At 34.2% G+C, this 23,237-nt stretch overlaps 2 protein-coding genes across 4 annotated transcripts; one reads left to right on the top strand and one right to left on the bottom strand.

Moving 5' to 3' along the window:
* Positions 1 to 2,145: 2,145 nt before the first annotated feature.
* Positions 2,146 to 15,966, bottom strand: LOC116339414 (unconventional myosin-IXb-like). Of its 3 annotated transcripts, none has more exons than XM_031765272.1 (16): positions 15,075 to 15,966; positions 11,221 to 11,690; positions 10,930 to 11,040; positions 10,545 to 10,666; positions 9,935 to 10,307; positions 8,759 to 9,855; positions 8,406 to 8,541; positions 8,026 to 8,288; positions 7,757 to 7,804; positions 7,160 to 7,346; positions 6,989 to 7,072; positions 6,737 to 6,920; positions 5,879 to 6,665; positions 4,297 to 5,789; positions 4,133 to 4,221; positions 2,146 to 4,045 (listed from the first exon to the last, which is right to left on the bottom strand). In XM_031765272.1, the coding sequence occupies exons 2-16, from the start codon at positions 11,275 to 11,277 to the stop codon at positions 2,534 to 2,536; spliced, it is 6,543 nt and encodes a 2,180-aa protein (XP_031621132.1). In that variant the 5' UTR covers positions 11,278 to 11,690; positions 15,075 to 15,966; the 3' UTR covers positions 2,146 to 2,533. The 3 variants fall into 3 exon arrangements, with proteins under 3 accessions (XP_031621132.1, XP_031621133.1, XP_031621134.1); XM_031765273.1 differs by lacking the exon at positions 15,075 to 15,966 and adding an exon at positions 11,899 to 11,915; XM_031765274.1 differs by lacking the exon at positions 7,757 to 7,804 and having other exon boundaries at positions 15,075 to 15,965.
* Positions 15,967 to 17,329: 1,363 nt separating this feature from the next.
* On the top strand, positions 17,330 to 22,412 carry LOC116339596 (probable basic-leucine zipper transcription factor J). The gene is made up of 5 exons (XM_031765568.1): positions 17,330 to 18,351; positions 19,157 to 19,419; positions 19,502 to 19,890; positions 19,968 to 20,189; positions 20,250 to 22,412. Exons 1-5 carry the CDS (start codon positions 18,232 to 18,234, stop codon positions 21,278 to 21,280), a joined length of 2,025 nt encoding a protein of 674 aa, XP_031621428.1. The 5' UTR covers positions 17,330 to 18,231; the 3' UTR covers positions 21,281 to 22,412.
* The last annotated feature ends 825 nt before the right edge of the window (positions 22,413 to 23,237 follow it).

The raw sequence follows: 23,237 nt of genomic DNA, 5'->3' as shown, positions 1-23,237 counted from the left end.
AATTAAAACTTTATTCAGGTAATTAATGTTAAAGTATTTTGTATATGCAAGAATTAAAATCGGTAGCATGATGGAAGAATGCAAGAGTTGGAATCTATGCATTGGCTTCATAGGACAAGTATAGTTGTCAGACATTGAATGACGCTGTATCTATCCTATAAACATCGAACTAACGAAAATGTGTGGTGGTTCATGTCTTATTTAATATACAATAGTGGAAATTTATCCAATGCACAAACCATTTCTTCTAGTTCCTCTTACATTAGTGTAGGGGAATTCTTCTTAAGTTCAGAGAATGACGTTTGCATATAAATACATGTAAAAGACACTTTTAGGCTCGTCCTATGATTGGCTTGTCCAATTTTGTTCATTTTTGATAATTTCTTTGCCCAAAGAAGTGTAATTTATGAAAATGTATTTGCAGATATCAACTCTTCTATTCGAATATACTTGATCATCTAACCAATAGCCTGCTAAGTCTATTACTAGTAGTTTTTAGATAACTAGAGAAAATTCGTTGAATACATTAAGCTCATAATTAACTAAACAGCTTTATATTTTCTAACTAAAATCCAATAAAGTTTTTGCGTTTTTAACGAATGCAACAACTTTAATTTTATTTTGAACCATTTGTGTAATAATGTCTTTTTACCCCTGAATATGTCAGTTTACATTGGAAGACTCTATTCAAAATAAGAATATATAAGGAAAACTTCATTAATTCTCCATTTTCCGATAGTCTCATGTTCAACTCCAAAAGCTTTTGGCATAAAAAAGGCCACCACTTGTAAAGTATAGTGGCTAGTCGCATATACCGTTTTGTAGTCGTTCCAAAATCACCCATCTAGTCATTAATGACGTTAACTGCTAGACTAGAAAACTCATTAACTCATTTAATCCACACAAGAAAAAAGGAACATAACAATGATTGAAAACCGCCAATATTAATATTCCATCGCAGCCCACTTCAGAGCGATACACATGTGTGTGAGCTGTACAGCTGCGCATTCATATGCCAATACGCCAAATTGAATCAGTCGCTATATTGTATTTGTAGATAGAAAACATCGTTTCGATTATCTGCATAGGTTTCTAGTAGCGACTCATTCGTTTGTCGTTTGTAAATTAAAATATCTGCATTTAAGAGGCGGTATCCCCTGATTTAAATGAATGTCATGAGAAAATATGTAGTATTCACAATCTCTGCAGATAGACACGTTATTTCAAATTATAGTGTATCTCAGCATTGCATCGGTATCCATATTATAATTTGAGTATTTTATTGAAAATCAACAAAAATTCAAATTATGGCACTGAAACTTCAATATTATGGCATTAGACAAAAAAATCCCAGGGAGAACTGAAATTGGACAAGCCTAACACACAATGCATAAATTCCAACTCTTGCATTCTTCCATCATGCTGCCGATTTTAATTCTTGCATATACAAAATACTTACACTTTTTTTCAATTCACGCATTCGAGAAATTCATGTTTAAGAGTTAACATTAATTACCTGAATAAAGTTTTAATTTGAAAAGCAAAAGTAGAGGTCCAGAAACGGTACATTTTTCGTTATCTGGCGAATTTCAAATTTTCACTTAAGCCTGCAAAATACGTAACAGTAATTTACTCATCCATTCATTAGCCAAATTAACAACTAGACTAGAAAAATCTCTAAACTCATTAAGCCCATGCAGAAGCGTCTAGGGGGAAGGGACAAGGACAGTGAAAAACAAGCAAAAATGGAAATCTCAGGACCTCAGAAAAATACCATTACTTTTTCGGCGAAAATCCTCAGCAAATCTGAATAATTTTCTTTCTCAAAAACGAGGAAATTTTTTGTTTTTTTATAATCTCTGAATGCAAGATGAGAAAAAGAGAAACAAAAAAGACGCCCGTAATAATAACAACACCGATTCAGTTCAGTTTCAATAAGGACAAAATTTAATTGTTTTGCTCAATTTAAGTAACTTTTTTTTTTAAATACAATCGTTTTGTTTCCTTTTTTTAAATTTATTTCACTCTCATTTTATCCAAAATGAGAAACGCTAATGAATCAAATTTGTAATTAATTTGCATCATCTTTCAATATTAAATATAACATACTTTATTTTTTAGAAATAAAAATAACAAAAAAACATATTTAAAAAAATAATATTTTCTCAAAGTGCGCATATTTATTATTATTATTATTTTTTTGTTGGCTTTTTTCTGGACTTTTTTTTACATGAAAATAGTGATTTGTGATATTTGTGATACTCAATAAACTGAACTTTTAATAATTCCATTAGTTGTGTTGTGGTTGGTTGTCAATAAATTCTCTGTTGTTTCACATTTGCACTATGAATTTTATAAATATAAATGTTTTCTTCTCAATTTGTTTGTTGTGTTGTAAATAGCATTCTAAATGTATGGGTTCTCTCTCATTTATTAAATGTTTCTCTTAAATGTGCTATTTTGTTACAATTTGATTTCAATGTTTATATATGTGTGTGTTTGGGTGTGGGTGTGTGTATGTGTATAAGTATGTTCACACCATAATTGGCTTGTCGTCAATGGTACGACGTTTAGTTGGCTTTTGTTTTTTTGTTCGTGCGTTATCGTCATCCGGTTGATTAAGAAATGTTGCTTCAAAATTTGATTGTTGCCGTGGCATTGCGTTCAGTTGAATGTGTTGAAATTCACCAAGATTTGATGAATCAATAGATGCCGAACTGCTCTTTTGACTATCAACAAGTTTTGCATGAATTTGTGGTGGCGATTGAAAGTCCACACTTGTCGATGTTGATGGTGCACTTTCGCCCATATTTCGTATGCCACTAAACTGAAACATTTGCCGAATTGGAACATTCGACGGTGGCAAATAATCGATATTTTGTTCACGTAAATTATAATATGCAACCGGTGATTCCAAATCCATGCCACTGTTTGAATCTTTGTTGATCGATTCATGTTCATTCATCGGACTAAATTGCTGTTCGCTAATACTGCCAAACGATGAATCAATACTTTCTTTTGTAGTCTCATCCAATCGGCTGCTTGTTAAATCGTCCAGACTTCCGCCTTCACCATCCATATCCGTCGATAAAAAGTCATCGTCCGAACTGGCCCGTGCCAAACTTGGTAGCGTTGATGTTAATATTGCCTTTTCCATTTCGATTTCTTGAATATGATCTTCGAGCAATTTTTCTTCACTCTCAGATTCGATGCTCTGCGGACGCGGGAAGATTTCTTCGGGAGTAAAAACTTTTGAACTTCTTAAGTTACTCAATCGTGCGGTAGCCGTATGCGCAGCATTATCCAAACTGTGAATATCATTTAATGTACATCGAACGTTGAACATTTTTTGGGTGATCAATGTTTCAATGCATTTTGTTTGGCGTCCAATGTCATTCAAACTATCTTGGGCTGGAACTATACGATTTGTACGCAATACACACGGTGCAAAGACAATGGCCAACGAACTGGCTGACATTCGATTGAATTGTTCACGTTGTGCGACCAATGCCAAATGGAATATTAATCGTTCTAATAGTGCATGATGGGCTGCCGGTAATTTTTTGATGAGTGACATCATCGTTGAAACCCGATCGGTTGTTTCGGATAATTCGGAAGCGCGCAAGAAATCATCATATCGATCAAATGTTAACAGTGGCTCGGGCATTTCACGTAAAAATGATTTCAATACATTGGCCAACACATGAACATTGTACAATTCATAGTCGATTTCACCTTTGGCCTCGGCCATTTTTACTTTAAGCTCTTTGATTTTTGAATTGACGCCACTCTTACGATACAAACCTTCCGTGTACAGACCATGCATTTCAATTTTCATAATTAATTGTTCGATTTTCACGGGTATCTTAACCGTATTATCCTCCATACAACATAAACTGAGACTGGTCAATGGAACCGCAAACAATCCAGACGTTGATACCGGCATGTATCTTGCGTTATCGTTTGATTGATTTTGGTTTTTGTTGCATGGTTGCGTTTTTAAATAGCATTTTTTGTGACATGTAAGTCGACAATTTTGGCACACCTATAAAATCGACAATAAACAATGAACGATCAGGATTAGATATTGTGTTTCAATTCAAATATTACTGTATATAGTTTAAATACATACCAAACCACGTTCAATTGGCCAAAGTAAAAACAACTGGCATATTTCACAAGCCGTCGGTATGTTAATTATTGTTAATTGGAATATATGACCTGAAAAAATGAATCATTGGAAAATCCAATTAGAATTAACACTTGTATAAGTATAATAATTCGTTTCTTTCTTACCATTGTAATTGGTATGTTCGTCAACTTTTCGTTTCTTTTCCTTTTTCCGTTTGGCTTTTGGTTTTTCCATTTCGCGTGAATTCATAAATTCGTTCATAAACACACGAAAACCGTTGACGCACATTGTCAGCGGAAAATCTTCTGATTTATTGCCGCATGTTTCCATGACTTGTTCAAAATTCGAAATCAGATCACGGTATTTTATATTAAGCGTATCCGACTTTTGTTTATGTGCAATACTATATTGTGCCACTAAATTGTCTTTAAATTCGCGTAATGCCTGCTTGAAAACTCGATCAACGGCAGCAGTTTTATCACAATCGGCATCCATTTTGTAAATTTTTTGTGCGATAAAATCTTGCATTAATTGCAATTCCTTGGCATCGCTTATAATTTTGTCAGCCGAATCGGTGTATTCACGTGTTCCACTGTATTTCGATGAGATTTTATCGGAATTTTTGCGCGGTTGTCGTTTCGATGATTTTTCACATTGTAACGTTTTAACGCCACCATTTTGAATGCATTTTGTGTGCACAAGTAAACGACAATCCAAACACCGATGACCTTCATTGATGAATGCATCATTCTCCTGGCAACTGGCACATTTTTCATTCTTTCCAATTTTCGTTGCTTTATGAAAACGATGACCGGCAATATTTATGTGTGTGCTCGATTGATACATGTCATTGCCGCGATTAGCTTCAAGCAATGACATTTTATTCGAGCTGGGATCTGAGTTGCGCCGTGATTTGGAATGCTGTAAAAATGGGCTGACTCTTGTTGGCGTATGATGGTGAGGTACACCGCTATCTGATAGCTTATATTTGGTGGTCGTTGTTGTTGTTGCTGCCACCATGGTTGTTCCTGTTGCTGATAAATCATTTGTTCCAAGAAGTGCGGCCGCTTTTCCGCGTGGCGTGCATACCTCTTCATTATTTGATGGGACTAGATGCTTAAACGGTGTGCTATTCAATTTTGTTTGAGTATTATTTTGTGACATTAAATGCATATTGTCCGGTGGTGTTGGTTGTTGTTGTTGTTTATTACTATTGCTATTGATTATTGAACTATTTGCATACATCTCATGTTGTGGACTCAGATCCGTCGGCCCATGGTATCTAGCCATTTTCGTTTCATCATACGACAAACCAGTGTTCAATTCACGACGATGAGTTTGATTTTTACTCATCGTTGTTAACATCATCAGCGACGATGTTAAGCTATTTGCCGATACTGTTGTTGTAGCAACAGAGGTCGTAGCTGTTGTTGTTGTTGTTGCTATTGCACTTGGCTTATCTTTGCTACTCAAAACTGTATATGTGCTTTCCGGATAGCCTGTCATTGGCTGCTTCTTCGTTATACTCGTACTACTTACATTATAAGTTAACATTTCACGTGGATCCGATTTCAGGCTCGAATTTGAAACCGGTTGTCTTTTTGGACTACTATAACTACTTTCAATTAAACGAACAGGGGACTTTGAGATTTCCCATCTGAAATAAATGCAAAGGGTAACCATGATTAGAAAAATCGACAGAATAAAAATTATTTTCATATTCATTTTATAGATAAATATGCTTACTTTTTAACCATAAAGGAATCGTCAAAATATTGCTTTGTCGCTGTGTCGACATTGTATGACCTTGGACTGCGGCTATCCACACTTTCGATGCCAAACCGTTTGTTATCACTTATTGAATGATCGCTCACACCGCTACCCTTTGTTGAAATCATTAACGATCTAAATTGATGCTCTGCTTTATTCAGTACGCTAACGTCATGATCAGCAGCAGCAGTCGTGGATGTGATTGATGATGATGATGACGATGCTTGACTTTTGGTGGCATCAATACCGCTCACATTTTCACCAATCAAATCCAAACTGTACTGAACCAATTTTGGATATGATTTACTGATTTCAACATCGATCGCCTCACCATCGGCCGTTCGATCGTGCAATGGCAAACTTTGTGTTGGTCGTAATTTATATCGTTCCTTCATCACTTTTTGTCGATGGGATCGTTTGAAGCGTATACGTGCTGCACGGCCACGAATGTGTGCCTGCAATGCTACCAAACCATTTAAAAGTTTCTTATACATTTTTCGCTCTCGATACATTCGGAACATTGATTGAATTGCGATGGCAGCATTCGTTCGCAATTTCAATTGATAAAGTTTATTTTGTGCCATACGCATTCGCCAAAATGATTGAATTTTAATGGCAGCCGTACGAAACGATGTAAATTTCTCACGTTGAATTTTCGTTTTGAACCATCGCTGAATCGACACTATACTTTCAATGATCTTTGTGTGCAGCTTATAATCCAAGGACATTTTCTGAGATTCACGCATATAGATCTTTGTGGTTCCTGAAAATGAAAATGAAACATATGACTCTTCGCTGAAGCTAAACATAATATCACGGTGAATTGGCTATTACCTAATTGATAATGTTGCTTATTGAGGTTCATTTTATCCATAAAAGTGCGCACATCTCGTTGCGAGCTGACTAGACCTTTTGGCAATAAAATACGATATAACTGAATGAATTCTTCATACGTCAACCGGACATTGTAACCAGCCCGACGAATTCGCACAGTTTCCAGCATTCCGGTGTAGCGTAACTATATGAGAATACATTTTAAGTGTTTAGTAACATTCACGAAATCCAAAAGTATATTCGAAGACTTACCTGTCGTACAACAGTCGCATCGTCGAATTTATTTGGAATTTTTTCCGAATTTGATTTTATGCATCGAATGAAAAATGGATTCGCCTGAAAAGCAAAATATATTATTAGAATGCAAAATTGGGCCACTTGAGTGGCAAAGTATAATCATTGGTGAAGAAACGAAAAACGCACCTGATTCAGAGTGTCCATCAATGCGGTTAATGAATTCTGGAATTGTGCGGTGACGGTAAGTGGCTGCTTGCGTGTTTTTATTGTGGTTGAATTCAATTGATTTTGTCCAGCTGTTAGAGTTTTAACAGTTTGTAGATTTTTCAATCCTTTTTTGGGTCTTTCACGTGGTCGAAATGATTTATTTTTCCTGTAAAAACACGCGCCAAAAACCATTAGAATTGCGGTAGCATTTCGATCGTACGACAAGTAAAAATAAATCAACATAAACAATTATATTAGGACACGAAACCGAAATTAGAGGAGGGGGCATGCATTTTACAAAAGGACGTTGACAACAATGTAACAATAACAAAAAAGTCAGAATAAAAATAACAAAACGAGAATGAGGAGAATAAGCGCCGTGTATTTCAAGTATAGAGATAAAAATAAACGTTATTAAACATTCATCGTTGTTTGAATGAAAAAAAAAGAGAGAACGAAACATAAACAAATCAGCGAAAATGTGAACGAAAATTGTATGCGTCACAACACATATGTTTAGAAAACAAAATGACAATATTCGATTGGCTATTTTCACATGAACGACGTTGAACTTACGCTATTCGGTAGATTGTTAGATTCACCGATGAAACGGTAATCAGATGACTGAGCAACGTGTAAGAGAAATGAATATTTTTAAAGAAAAGAATATTGTTGATTAGTAATTTGATTGATCAACAAAATTATTGACGGACTCTATTGATAAGGGCCTATTCATTCAATTCATGTTGAATATTATTTACATTCCATGTTATCAAATAATTTTTTTTTTTTTTTTCTGTTTATGGAAATGAATGAAAACATTTGTATTGTGTATTGTTGCTCACCTTAGTATTGATTCGTTGGGACTTCGGAATCGGCTTATGCGATTCGATTTAATCGACTGACTATTTCGTTCTTTACGATGTTTCATACCAGCATGACGAAATGCAAAATAACCTCGGAAAAATGCCCGAAGTATTGCCCATCGAAATACAGCAACCGGATCGGCGCCCACCAATTCACGCACGAATGCCATACTCGAATTTTTCAATACACTAACTATGTCTTGTCGCATTAAATCTAAGTTTTTCTCCCGCATTTCAGTAACCTAATGTGGGTGGAAAATATTACATCATCAATGTAATAAGGCGATAAAATGTACTTCATCACAATTGAATTTTCATTGATGGCCTTTCAGGCCACAATTACAGTTAATATAATTTACCTGATATTTTACTTTCCCTGCATAATGTCGGATAATGAATGCATTTTCCTTTTTTTGCGGTTTCTCGTAAAACTTATTATCGCGATGTACACTATTGAACTTTTGTAAAAGCGTTTCATTTGTGGCTCCCGGAAAACTGAAAAAACGAAAGAAAAAAATCACAATATTTATGGGAAGCTGTTAATTATAACTAATCGATTGATTGGTTTAAAAAAAATTAATTACGTTCTTTTGCTATGTTTGTAAAGTGGCACCGGAAAACACTTTTCCGTTGTTCATTTACGCTCAATAACATTGTTAATAAAACTGAACGATATGTGTGGTAAAAAAAAACCTGAAAAAATGGCACTTACTTGCATAAATCATCTAAAATACATAAAAGGCCCGTTGGTTTTGATTCAAATAGTTGCAAACAACCTGAATTGTCCATGAACTCAATGTCTCGCCATTTAATGCCCTCCTTTTTATATTCGTTTTGTTCGTACTTGAAAACATGTAATATGAAATAATACTGTAGATGCTCGTTGGCATAGTTAATGCACAATTGCTCAAAACTGTTTTGCGAATCAAAGTCTTCGAAACCGAATATATCGAGTACGCCAATTGAATGGCCTGTATGAGGCAGTTGGTCTTTATTCAAAAGTGCATGATTCACTTGTAATACAATCCAATCGAATAGAGCACCGTATAGGCATTTTGCAAGTGCATCACGTGCTGCTATTGCTTCTGGTAATTTGTATTGCATAATTAATGTTTCGCCGCTGGCCTTAACACGTTTCGATGTGAGCGCCGCCAACAATGTATCCTGTTTTACTTTAAGCAATTCGGATATTAGACCGACCACATCGATGTTTCGCACCTGAACACTCTCATCATGATGATAAGTGGATTTTTTTGGAAAGAATTCGACATTGCCCAGCAGTAGTACAGCCGACAATACATTGAATAGGCGTCTCTGTTTTTCGGCTGAAAAACCCACCATTTCCATACTTTGTTTTAACCGCGAAAATTCATACGTTTCATCGCAATTCTCCAATTGAAGATTTTTTGAATTTAAATAACAATATTTATCGGCAGGAAGTAAATGTAGAAGCTCACGTTCATGTGGCGTTGCGCCAGATAGTAAATAGTAAAACACATGATAATTTCGTTCTAATGGTCCTTGTGATACGATTCGACTCTTTTCAAGTAAATATTTTTGTACGATGGCGCCTTGAACCATTCCATTTTCCTTGTATTTCACCTGAATGAATTTACCAAATCGACTAGAATTGTTGTTATGTGCCGTTTTTGCATTGCCAAACGCTTCCAAAACTGGACCAGCGCTGAGAATTGTTTGCTCAACACCCGATCCATGTGAACCCTTTTGTGACAATGCCGTCAAATGATGCAACAGAAAGTTTGTACTCTCCGTTTTACCAGAACCAGACTCACCACTGATGACTACACACTGCAATTAAAACAAATTGAACACAACATATATAAAGTATATTCAATTGGATGTGTAATGTTTTTCGTTTGAAATTTACCTGATTACGTTTTTCTCTTAACATACAGTAGTATGCATTATCTGCAATTGCGAATATGTGTGGTGGTAAAATTGGTCCAACACGTTGATTTTGATAAAGTCTCACATATTTTGGATTGTAAATGGGATAGAATTTGAATGGATTGACCGCAATCAAAATACTACCGACGTATGTGTATATGTGGCCGGCAACAAAACGTTGCCGAAGATTTTCCAAAAGTGTTGACTCATTTAGGTCGAGTAATTGGCACAAATCTGGATATTCACGATTCTCCGGTTGAAACAAGAACGGTATGAAATCTCGAAAAATGTGTAAATCAAGTCCGTAATTGTCCAGCCATGGCGCTTCACCCTGTGATTCTCGCAAATAAAATCTACACCGAAATGCAAAAGTAAATCGAAAATCGTTTTAAACATTGAACACATTTTTAAATTTAATCAAAACAGAAACAAAACATTGTATTTGGGTCAAATAATCCAATCTAATTCATCATTTTAACTAATCATATATATTTATCGTTTTACCATAAATCGCGCTTCTGTTTCTCTTTTCAAACTCATATGCGGTTCATTCGGTTTCAAATTTAATGTTAATAACAATGTTTTATTACCTGTGAAAATCTCTTTCGGAGTGAAGGGGCCATAGCAACATTACTGAAACCGGTTTTTCATCAGGTGATAAGCGTCGCTCTTTACTTTCACCAGCCACTTCGGCCAATTCATAATTCGTTCCCTGAATGCAGATATATTTAATTAAATGACGACGAAAAAAGAACATGAATAAAAAAACACACACAGAGAGAGAAACAAAGAGAGGACAAAAAAAAAAAACAAAACACGACAATCAAAAACATGACCAGTGATTAAAATTGGATTTTTTTCGCTCCCTCCCTCTCTCTTTCTTTTTCTCTCGTTAACATTGTGTGCTCATTTATTGTGGTTTAAACGACAAACATGCTGTCATTGTTTTACAACAGAAAAAGATTTATTGTTTACCGTTAAATTAAGACGTTCCACAATGCATGCTACAATTTCTTCGGCGGTCGTTTGTTTGGAAGCTTCAACGCTAAGCGCTTCATAGTGCAATGACAATTGACCAACATAAACCTGAATGAACATTCAAATTCGAAAATAGAGAGCAAAGAAAAGATTGATGAGCACGTGGTTTTCATTGCACGAATTCAATGTCAGCCGAGAAAATACGTGCACGAAATTGATACAGATTAAATTGAAATTGAAATGTTGAATGGAAAGAGCAATGGTGGTTATAAGCCTGTAACAATTTACCTGTAGAATGTAGCGAGAGCAATTGCCGCTGGAAGCCAAATCGGTCGTGGATTGCATTATTTTGAAGTCTGTTGCATCGATTATCAACTCGTATCCAACTCCAAACGGACATTTTTTGCCCTCCTCACCGAAATGAGCACAACTTGATTATAATCAAATTTTCTTTTGTTTTAGATTTGTGTGGTATACTTGTGGTTGTCGTATATTACAAATGTGATTTTGTTCTGTTTATTTGTTTCCTCTATTCATTGATATTGTGCCTCTTATCCTGTTTATAATTCGGTAAATTCTTTTCGAATTCGGTTTTTTTTAAACGTTTAAATTTATTTAACTACGGCACCATTCATGATGATCATTGATTTATTTATTCATATGAAATTAACAACGACCAAGAGGCAAATAAAAACACACACGGCACATCTAATTTCTGTTGAAACCGTTCACACTTGTTGCCACTTGTTTAAAACTGCCTGTAAAATGGAAAGATAAAACGATTCATAAAATTAATAAATTTCATGCGAAATGAGTTCGCTGTAATGAAAAACAACAAATATGCTTTTTGTATACATAAATTTAAGAAATGCAAAAAAGATGATGTAGAACGAGATGACATTAGAATTAAAAATTCCATTTGAATAAAGAGAGAGAAAAAGAAGAGAGAAACAAGTCAGACTCAACAGTCAAATATGCAGCCAAATATGAACATTCAAAAATTGTTTCATTAAGATCGAAAGAATTTAAGTGACGGGTTATGAATGTGATGACGAACTGTTGTCGCACACTTATTCACTCAGTTTTCTTGGAAATTTTCGAAAATGAAACAGAGAGCAACAGTGATTTGTATGAATCTACTACGTCTAGTTGAATATAGTTAAAAATGATGATAAAAAATAACGATTTTTTTTGCTGTTTGTTTTTTCTACTCGTTTTGTGTCGCCGCGTCGTTCTCTTTTATTCTTTTTCCTCTTCGTTTTTATGTGTGTACTTCTTCTTTATTTTTTTTCGTATGACTTCTGTGTCTTTCACTTTAATTTGATCGCACAAATGCGGACATGGACATATGTGAGATACGAATTCAAATTGTTATTTTACTCTGGACTGAAATCGTGAAAAAACAAATCAACACGAAATAGTGAGGCAGTCACACATAATACATGTGAACATGACAACACCCTAAACGATAATGTCATGCAACAAGAAATCGATTGTTGTGCTAGCCTCAATGCTCAATTGTTTTTCACAAAATGTTCATGTGACTGTGCTGTTCGTTGCTTAACTTTTATCATCATACACCGTTTCGTTCCGTCAGTGCACCCAATTATCACTCGTTGGATAAATAAAATGTAAAACAACAACAATGAGATGATAGACCCAATCAAGAGAGAAAATTGAATGAGTCACCAAGAGCACACAAATTATGTGCCATAAAGTATAAATAGATGAGCATTGAATGACATTATTTGAATTGAATTTGTTAATGTTGTTGTTGTTGCGAAAGCCAGAAAATATCAGTTCAATATTGATAACAATGCCTCAGTGTGTATTTATGGAAATCCAGTGTTGAAATCCATAAATAAGCACGTTATGTGTCACATATTTTCATATGCAATTCTCAATCCCTTCGATGTATCGCCATCGTATGATTGCTATTGGTGCATGGGTCTGCACACACAAACACACATACATCCCAATGCATCCGTTATTTCTATTGAGAAATTCTATGTTGACATGTGTGGATGAAGAAGCATTTTAAAACGATTTGTGTGCAACATACACACTGAATGAATGCATCGCTGCATTTGTTCTAATCAATCAAGAAAAAATCGTACACAAAACGATAAATTGAAGCGCATGTCATTTCACATATTGCTCATACACAATACATTGTACGTGAGCATATATATATATACGCAACCGTACGCTACGAAAAGAGCAATGCATTATTATCAGAGCAAATTGTTGTAGGTCGAGCTAATTTCGATTTGATACCAGCGTATGTGCATTGTGCAAACGAACCAACGACAACAACGACAAAGACGATGACAACGATGATTAGAAGACTTTATCATTTGGTTTGTTTGCCCAGGCAAACCACTGATAATAGTAGAAATTCAATCTGAGAACGAAACAAAAGAATAAAAGAAATAATAAAACCAAAAGGAACATAAAATCGACAACAACAACAACAATGAATGCGATTTGTCTTTGTTATTCTTTACGTTTGTTTATCATTTTGGAAATTGTTTGATTTTTGGACATTGTCAAAACACACATGCTTGACTGGTTTATGTGGCGACACACTGTATTATTACTTCGTTTTTCAATACATTTGTGATCGATGGAAATGACTCTTATCGCACATTTTTAGTGTGTGGCTCATTGGTGTGCTTTTTTTCACTGCCGTTTCATGCACTCTTTTCACGGAAGGACTTATTTATGAGTCAATTTGAAGGTAAAACCTTTTTCTTATTTTTTTTTCACTTTTTTGTAGCTTTTTTTTATTGCAGCAAGAAACGGTAGGAAGAAAGTGTTGCGTGCAAGCGCATAAAATGAGGTAAACATTATTGCTAAATAGTTGAGGATATTCGCTTTTCTTCACATCAATTTTATGTTCGTGCACATGGAAATCCCCTCCCCCTGTCCTATGTGTTCTTGTCCAAGAAATTATCATTTTTTTGAAACTATTTCAAACTCATTCATTCGTTGTTTCATTTTTTGGAGAAAATTATAATCCAATTTGATAAAACAGAAGAATGAGAGAGAACAGTGAAGCGATAAAATATCTCGCCAACACACTAAAATGAAACAAAACGTTTTCTCTTGTAACTGTTTATCTGCGCGAATAAAACAAATTCTAAAAATAACATTTTAACACTCTCTCTTGCTGCGTACAGAGTAATGGATTTGTATGTTTTTTTTTCAGTTCACACTTGAAAGCTCAATGCATGATGAAATTACGCGCTTGTTATATTTTCCGCACTCATTCACTTCGATCCAACGAGAGAAAAAAGGCATTTTGTGTGTGTTATATGGTGGATACATTTTTCACGCAATGTAAAATCTCTATGGCACAAAACAATTCTCGCTTTTACCCTTTTTTTTCTTTTGCTTCTCGTTGCTTGCTTTTCATCGCTCATTGCCATTTTCAATTTATCTTTATGCATGTACTTAACGATGATGATTTTCTTCTTCGTTTCATTTTAATTTTGGATCTTTTCTAAAATTAATTCCACCATTGCACGGTGACGACACGACGACGATGATGTTAACATTGAGAAAGCTGAGAATTTGGAGCGAATGAGAGAGAGAGGAAAACAAACGCCTTGAACATTTCATCGCCCCATCGATGCTGGTTCATTGTGAAAACCAGCCATTTTTCGCACATCAATGATAAGCGAATGATTTGTGAGTGTCAAAAATGTTCAGTAGGAGAGATGAAAAAAAAAATCTATGAAATACACCACACACTTAACAAGGAAAAAAGAAACAATCTCGAAACTCGTTCAAAACGGATTTTAATTTTTTTTTTTTTTTCACTTTCGCATGTCATTTACATCACACTTGTGATTCGCCTACGTTGAATCGACCGAAGAGAACAGAAAATCATCACAACAAAAATGCGTATTGTTTACGCTTCGTTAATGACTTTGATTTGACGACAAGAGCCTTGCATTCAATAGCCTTCTCTTCACTTTGGCTTGATGTACCGTATTTAATAGGTGACAAATGAAAAAAAAAAAAAAAACAAAATAATACAAAATCCTCATTTTATTAGATTTGGTTTGGATTTTTTTTGGGAACACAAATGTTTTGACGTTTTCTCGTAGAACCATTAAGTTAAATAGTCACATCACCTTTTTTGTTGTATTTTGATGAAACTTTGTTTTCGGTTGTTGTTCCACTTTTGCGCAACCTGCTCACGATACAAAACAACCAAAACTAACGACGATGACGACGATACACCACTTTTTTTTCGTAAAACACTTTTCTTTTGATATATATATATATGTCGAAGCGACCGAACTTATTATTCTGCTTCGCTTTGAATTTTTTGACACAAAGCAACAATCAAATGGCTGTTTTCCCATTCAAATATAATTCTTATTCACTCTTTTTTTCTTCTTCTTCTGCTTTCAGAACGTTTTGCTTTGCTGTGTACTTGTTTGGTGTTGCTGATTGTTTTTCACGGGAAGTTGTTGTTGTTTCAATTATGTATTATTATAGGAACGTTTGGCTGTCTCTTTTTCTCTGTGTGTTATACACAGGCGATTTTTCTGTTGTTGGCGACACTTTTTCACTCTATTTTTTTGTCGTGTTGAAACTCACGTTTTAATCGTTTTGTGTGCTTAAGCTCCGTATCAATATATCGGATTGTTGTAAATTTGTGTGTGTGTGTTTTTTTTTGTTGGTTTCGTGAATTTGGTGTTTGATTTTGAGACACTTTTCACGAATTTGTTGATTTTTTTTTATCGTATTCACTGGAATTTCAAGTGTTCACTCGCATAACCAATTTCGATAAATTTCCCTTTTTTATCTCTCTCTTTTTCACTTGAGTTGAAATAAAATTAAAAAAAAAACACAAACAAACAAATAGATAAAAAAAATATACGACAAGAAATGGTTTTTATTTAAACAAGTTACGAACTAAACGCGAAATCAAAACGAAAGACTGTTAAATGATGTATCTTCAGCCATTTTAATTATTAATTTAATGATACATCTTGGGTTTGTGTGTACGAAACTCACATAGCACCGAGGCAGTAGTAATGTAGCAGCAACAGCAGCAATCAAAGAGCCACAAAAACATCCATAAAACATACACAGGCTGCCCCATGCCATCGATGTATGCGTGCATGTGCTTCGTTATGGAAGTCGTCATTCGGCATTGCCACTGGTGGCACTCTCTATATCATTGTATGTGTGGCCACAAATATGTGAGTGTGGGTATGCGTATGTTGGTACCCACGGACGAATATATCGATATGGATATATTCGCAAATATTAAAATATCTCAATGAAATTGCTTCTTTTTTTTTTCTCTTACACTCTCTTAATATTTGTTTGTATGTGCGCGAGCCAACACACTTCGCATATGCATACATGTACTTGTTTTCAAATGGATATATGGAATTCTTTTGCCATTTCACTTGTGCAATTACACTGGCATTCGTCATACGTCATAGTCTTGAGATATTGGACGAGAGAAAAAAAAACGATTTTTTTTCGCAACAATTCCTTCTATGGTCAACGGAATTAAACGATACTAGTTATCGTTGTAGCTATTTTTTGTTTTGTTTCTAGAAAAAATAATCATTTTTTTCTTTCGCTTATCTCGATTTGTTTATTCATTCGTGGCATGCCACTCATTACGCTGATTCAGAGCATTGAAACTTCAAAAATCTTTAAATTCCAATACAGCGTTCCATTGCAATGGGAGAGAAAAAATAATACACACAACTCCAATCGTTTTTAATAGGTGTGATACATTCAATGGGTACGTTCCGATACGTACGGCTGTTGTGTCGTAAATATGTCAAAATTTACTCAATACTTTATCATGCAATTACATACTAACACTATATGTGTGCTTTGCGTATGAGTATTTGTATGCTGCCGTCATTTAATAAGAGCTGCCATCACACGCAGGCACATCTTCAACTGTACAAACGCATCCAATACGAAGCAACATGTTGTTTTTCCAGTTCAGCCAATCTGTATGCGTGTACACCAACACATTCACATCAATAGTCAACTCATGTATGTGCCTCAGTTTCTTCAATATGGCGAACCAAACTGAGCATTCTCTATGCCGCAAACAATTTGTGTCACGTGTAAACCCGTCTTTATTCGTATTCGTGAAACATTTGGTTCAATACTATCAAAATTGTACATGTTTAATGTGATATTCCGTATGTTTCTACAAAAAAAATCACTATTTACATAAAACTACATTGAAAATAATCAATTTACCAATAAATAAATAGATACAATACTGGTATTTCGTCAGTGATGACAATTGTCATTCAAATAATAGGTTCTCTCTTTGTGTAAACATGACCTAATGTTGTGCTATAAAATTGTTTATGGCAAGTCCACGTATACGAATCGGATTCGGTAATTACCAAACCCGTCTGGTGTGTGTTACAAAAGTGATTGTATTATTCCATTATTGCGTATTTCGCTATACATTCACCGTACAAAGAGTAAGAGAGAATCGAAGAAAATTGGCCGAAAATATTAATTTGGCCCAAAATTCGAAAGGAGTTGCATCAGCTTTACCTTTCGCCGTACAATTCATTCGCAAAAATACGAAGCTATTGTACGTTCGCCGTTTGCGACGAACTCAAAAGCGACACCATATTTTTGTATGAATCAACTATCACGACCGACCGAATAAAAAAAACACACATTTGAGATAATTACATTTATCAATAAAAACAAAGGAACCAGCAATTCATCCAGCAATCAGTGAAAGATTTGTGTGTGTGTGTGTTAAGTTAAAAGGGCATTTATTAATCATCGCATACATTTTGGAATTTAAAATAGTGTTGTGGTTTTTTGAGCGTTTGACACAAATACGTGTATTCGATAGTAAAACGATTTGCTCTACATTTCATTATTATTATTTTACCGTATGTCACCGTTGTGAGCGCGCTCTCTTACCAATTTGACAGCGATGCAGTGTAATTTCAACCCAATTCAACGTATTCATTTGAAGAACCTTCCAGTAATACATTAACATTTAACAATGAGTGTGTATACAAGTTGTGTGAAATAATTAAATAAATCATATTTCATAAAATCAATGATTATTCGAAAATACATTCGAAAGAATTTTCTGTGCACGCGATCATTTCATTTTGTAGGTGATTGTGTTGTTGGTGTATTTTTTGTGAACGAGTGAATAACGAACGAAGAAAGAAACGCAAAAAAAAACTTATAGAAAGAGAGAAAGGAACATAGATAATCGATTAAAAAGCGTTCAGACGAAAAATAAAAAGTTATACGAAAATGGACTTTGCGATGAAAGATTTTGATTTGCACACAGCTACTGGCGATAGCGCGGTGAATGTGCAACATAAAAAACCATTTGACATTGCTGACGTGGATAATAATGCAATGAAAATTGAGGTAATTACGAAATTTAAGGGTAAAAAACAGCAGAATTTGTTATTCTATTGTGCTAGTTTGCAAGTAATTTATGAGCTAATATCTTTAAATAGCATTGAAGGCGATTTGAGGTTTCTTTGTATTCGGTTTATTTCATTCAATATGCTTTCGCAACGATTTATAATTTCAACGCACACTCAATTGTACATATTTCGGTGAAAATACAATTATACTTAAATGTATTCGGAGTAACATTTTTTCGACAAAATGTTATTTCAACATAATAATGTCATTTCGACATTATTCAAAAAAATTTGATTTAGTCGGAATACAATGTCGCCGGAGGAAATAAAATGATGTTGATTTAGTGATTGTTAAATTCTTAGAAACAGCCAGATAACTCGTAGAATGGGATTCCGACTCCAATATGTTATGATTGCAGCGTGTGTTCCTTTTTTACAAGCGTTATAAATAAATGAGTCTTCGAGATAATGTTTATGATTCTTTATTTTGGGAATATGATTTGATTAGAAAAAGCGTAGTTTTTCCAACTTATTTTTTTTTTTTTTTTGCTTCACCTTGATCTCATAAATTAACCTTTAAAATTGCAATAAAATTGTAAAACACGTGTAAATATTCAAAAGCGATAACATTTTGCGCAATTCAACAGAAATTATTATTTTTTTCATCTTCCTTATCACTAACTGGAGTGTGTAGAAGAAAAAAAACACTTCTCTCCATCCATATGTTTCAATATTTGCTTAATATGGTCACATTCGAATGAATCTAAAAAATGTGTTTTTTCACCTTGTTTGTAAAATTTTAGAACGAAGAGTGGAATATCGATAGTATATTTCCACTGAATACTGATTTCTTAAATGATTTTAATGACTTGGGCGACCTGAATATGGATACATGGACCGATGCATATGATTATATGTCATCACCAACATCAACCGGCACCGAATCAGAAAACGACCACGATATGCTGGGCATGAAACCGATTGCTGATCAAATGCTAAGTCCACCACAAAATTTGATTTCAAGCTCCTCCTCAGACAGCGGCCTATCCAGTGATCATGTTGACTTGTAAGTATTTCATAATGATGATTCATCGTTGCATCACATCATTGCAATACACGTTTTATAAATGGTTTCGTTTCATTTTCAGTGACATGAATTTCGATCAAATCGGATCGGATCTATTGCAGCAGCCACTTTTGTCGTCCCAAATCATTCCAGAATTGGCTGATGAAGAACTACAACTTACAAAACTAGTGAAACCCGAAGCCGTCTTGGAGAAATCCATTAAAATATCACCATCAAATACACCGAAGTTCATTAAACAAAATGCAACTCCGATTCAATTGAAAACCAAACCAACGGAACAAACGGTTTCAACACAAAATGTTCAAAATATTAAACGAGCTCCAACGAATGTAGTTCAAATGTCCGATGTAAAACCCGTTTTTAAACAACAAAACGGTGCAATCATCAGTGAAAATGTAGTTGCAAACAACACTTCAATCGTTATCAACAAAATTAACGGCAATATTTCAGGTATGAAATTTATACTTTTTTTTATAAATGAATGATAAGATTTTATCATATTGATTGATAATGTTTTTTCGTTAAAGGTATTCGTAAATTGGTTCAAGTGAAAAAAGGACCCAATCAGAAATCAATCATTCTTCCATTTTCATTGAAGAATGGTACTGACATTCGTTCGATTAAAATTATCAAACCATCATCGTTGACAAAATCTCCAAAAATCCTAATGGCCGCATCAAATCTACTACAAGAATACAAACAAAATGCAATTATCGTCAACAAACCAATCAAATTGGAGCCCAAATATGGTGAGTTATGATCATGTCAAACCGTTTGATGAAAATTCTAAAAGTTTGAATTTATTTCAGAAATTGATTCAATGTCAGAACCATCAGATTGTGAAAGTTATAAATTCGAAGAGATGTTTGTGCACGACGACGACGATGATGATGATGTGAATAATGACAGTGAACAAGATGGTGAGACTGAACATCAATCCGAATATCCGAAATTGGTATTGTCCGGTGAAGAAAAGCGATTGCTTGCAAAAGAAGGCATCACACTACCAGCCCATTACCCGCTTACAAAGCACGAAGAACGTGAATTAAAACGAATTCGACGAAAGATCCGTAATAAAATTTCCGCACAAGATTCACGCAAACGAAAGAAGGAATATGTTGATGGATTGGAAGAGCGTGTTAAAAAATGCACCGATGACAATCAAACACTCCAAAAGCGTATTAAATTATTGCAAACACAAAATCAAAATCTTGTGAATCAAATGAAGAAAATGCAAAGTTTATTATCAAAATGTGGCAACAAGAGTGTACAGCCCGCAACATGTTTGATGGTTTTATTGATGAGCATGGCATTGATTGCGGCTCCAAATTTAAAAATGAACAAAGATGGCAACGACGGTGCAATGCCAACCGATATTATGATGGAAGAGAATCAAATGCAACAGAATCGTCGATCGTTGTTGTTCGATTCAAGAGAGAAATTTGGTGATGCTGTTGCCGACGAAGAAATGGGCAACGATTTTGGTTTGTTCTGCAAAACCGAAGATAATGAGCATAATTATGCAACAGATGCATCATGCAATCAATTTAATAAAGTTGGTGATCTAATCGATACATTAGATTTGGATGATGATGATCCATGGGTACCGCCAAACCGGACATCACATCAGAAAATTCCGGCCGAACATTTTGACAACACATATGACAGCAGTGTCGTGATGAAAGACATCGTCATGAATGTGTCACCGGTAACGCATATTAAAACAGCGAAAAATCTGAGCGATCTACCACCCGAAAATGCATACCAATTAAAAATCGATGCAAATGGCATACCGAACATTGTTAATTTGAACACCGAAATCGATTCAAAGAATGTTTAGTGCAAACATCATATCGTTTGTCATGATAACAGCACATTTATTGAGTGTTACCATCAGCACACTCATTGATATACAGTCGCTTTGTTTGCATTTGTAATTGCTTGTTTTTTTTGTTGACTTCTTTTCATTCTATCTCTCTCTCTCTCAGTCATGAGTCTTTCATTTTTACAGTGCAAACAATGAGTATTCGAATATGATTCCAGTTTAAAAAAAAAACTATAAAAACAATATATATATTTTTTCATTTAAATTTCATCATCGTATTCGCAACGATAAAGCCTTTAGCGTACGTTTGATCTTTATCTATTACACACTCATTTTTTTCTTCTTCTTTGATTCAATTTGTTATCTTGTTTTGTTTCTATTTGCTCTTTAACTGGAATTGGACAGCAACTCAAATTACATACACACATATATTTTTTCTGTTACGAAGGGGACTAGCAAAACAAGGGTTTTTCCTTTTCTTTGTTAGATTAGTTCTATAAAAGAAGATTTATAATTATCATTTTTTTTCGTGTGTTATCACACTTTTAATTTTATAAGATGATTTCGTCAATGACGATAGAAAACTTTCAAATTTTAACGCATTTTTAAACAAGTAAATTCTTTGAATTATTATTTTGAAATGATGATTATCAAAAAAAAAAAAAATTATATTCGACACATACATAAGTGTCGAAATTCGACAAAAATAAAGATTATTTATAGTTTTTTTGTTGTTGAAAGAAACTAAAATGCATGTATTAATTTGATTTTATTTGCAATGATTCACATTAGATTTAATTGACTTATTTATATCCTATTATAAATACATTTTTACACAGAAGAAAAAGATTTACACAATTCTTAATGAATAAACTAAAACGGAATTAAAAATCAACAATTTTTTTTTGTTATAAAACGCGAATATATTTGGCACTTTATATTTATCTACTGAAAACACTATTTTTTAATTTTAGTAAATGGAAGAATAAATTTTGGCCGAAACCGAGAGTAAACTGTAAAACCATATTATGCATATATAGCTAGTTTAGCTCGTTGATAAATAAAAACAGGAAGTGCAACTTTGTATATAAGTATAATCATATATCTTCAGATAAAAATTATCAAATAAAAACTTGGAAAAGCAAAATGAACGACTTTATTTATTTTCATTTCGTCGAATCAATTTAATCGCGATAAAAATGCATGAAATCATGAGTCATGGTTTTCCGTTTCATCAAAGAACCGAAGAAAATGTTATTTTGCTCGGTAAATCCCAGACGAAAATAAGCGAAAGGAATTGAAGTGTTTCTTGTTTTGTTTCAGAGAATTTTTCCTTTTTTACTTACTGATAAGTAAAAATAAAACAATAATTACAGTTAATCATGAGAATTAAATTGAGATTAAGAGTTACTATCACCCCTTATTATGTAAAACACATTTAGTAAATCGAGTCAGCGATTGTCACCGAAACATGAGGCAATGCTTTTGAGAAACACCCATCGACATATTCCACATTACGCAAAAAAAAGCATGTAGAAATAACGGTAAATATTTTCTGTTTTCTTCAGTCTGTATATTCGTGTTGGGCTGGAATTTTTCGACCGTTAATATCAACATTTTAACGATCGTAATCACAACAATGTCGAATATCACAAGTTGCTTAAAGCAAAACGACTTGCTGCATTTGCTATGTGTAAATTATTAATGAATTAGCATGTTAATAAAAGCAATGAACGCAAAGTGGATTATTGATTCATTGTCATCGTCGTTGGTCGTTCGTTAAAAAGTTACGTATTATGACGTTGAAAATGTATTACTGTAAATGGTGTAAGCGAATTGTGGATTTCTTTTGATGTATCATGCACAGGTTATGGCACATTTGACCGACAAGTAAAAAAGAATAAAAAGATAAAAATCTTCCATTTGCCGTTGCTTGATGATGCGCCCATCATTCTATCTCTCTCTATCTCTT

This window comes from Contarinia nasturtii, unplaced genomic scaffold (genome assembly GCF_009176525.2).
Source record: "Contarinia nasturtii isolate CC-2019 unplaced genomic scaffold, AAFC_CNas_1.1 Cnas_scaffold_533, whole genome shotgun sequence".
NCBI classification, from domain to species: domain Eukaryota; kingdom Metazoa; phylum Arthropoda; class Insecta; order Diptera; family Cecidomyiidae; genus Contarinia; species Contarinia nasturtii.
This window is presented reverse-complemented; position numbering and strand designations above follow the sequence as displayed.

Coding starts and splice junctions, on each gene's coding strand:
- LOC116339414 (XM_031765272.1), bottom strand. CDS start 11,277: ATGCAATCCACGACCGATTTGGCTTCCAGCGGCAATTGCTCTCGCTAC. Junction 8,542..8,758: donor ATTTTAGATGATTTATGCAA/GTAAGTGCCATT, acceptor TCGTTTTTTCAG/TTTTCCGGGAGCCACAAATG. Junction 6,666..6,736: donor TAAGCAACATTATCAATTAG/GTAATAGCCAAT, acceptor TTTCATTTTCAG/GAACCACAAAGATCTATATG.
- LOC116339596 (XM_031765568.1), top strand. CDS start 18,232: ATGGACTTTGCGATGAAAGATTTTGATTTGCACACAGCTACTGGCGAT. Junction 19,891..19,967: donor AATTAACGGCAATATTTCAG/GTATGAAATTTA, acceptor TTTTCGTTAAAG/GTATTCGTAAATTGGTTCAA. Junction 20,190..20,249: donor CAAATTGGAGCCCAAATATG/GTGAGTTATGAT, acceptor AATTTATTTCAG/AAATTGATTCAATGTCAGAA.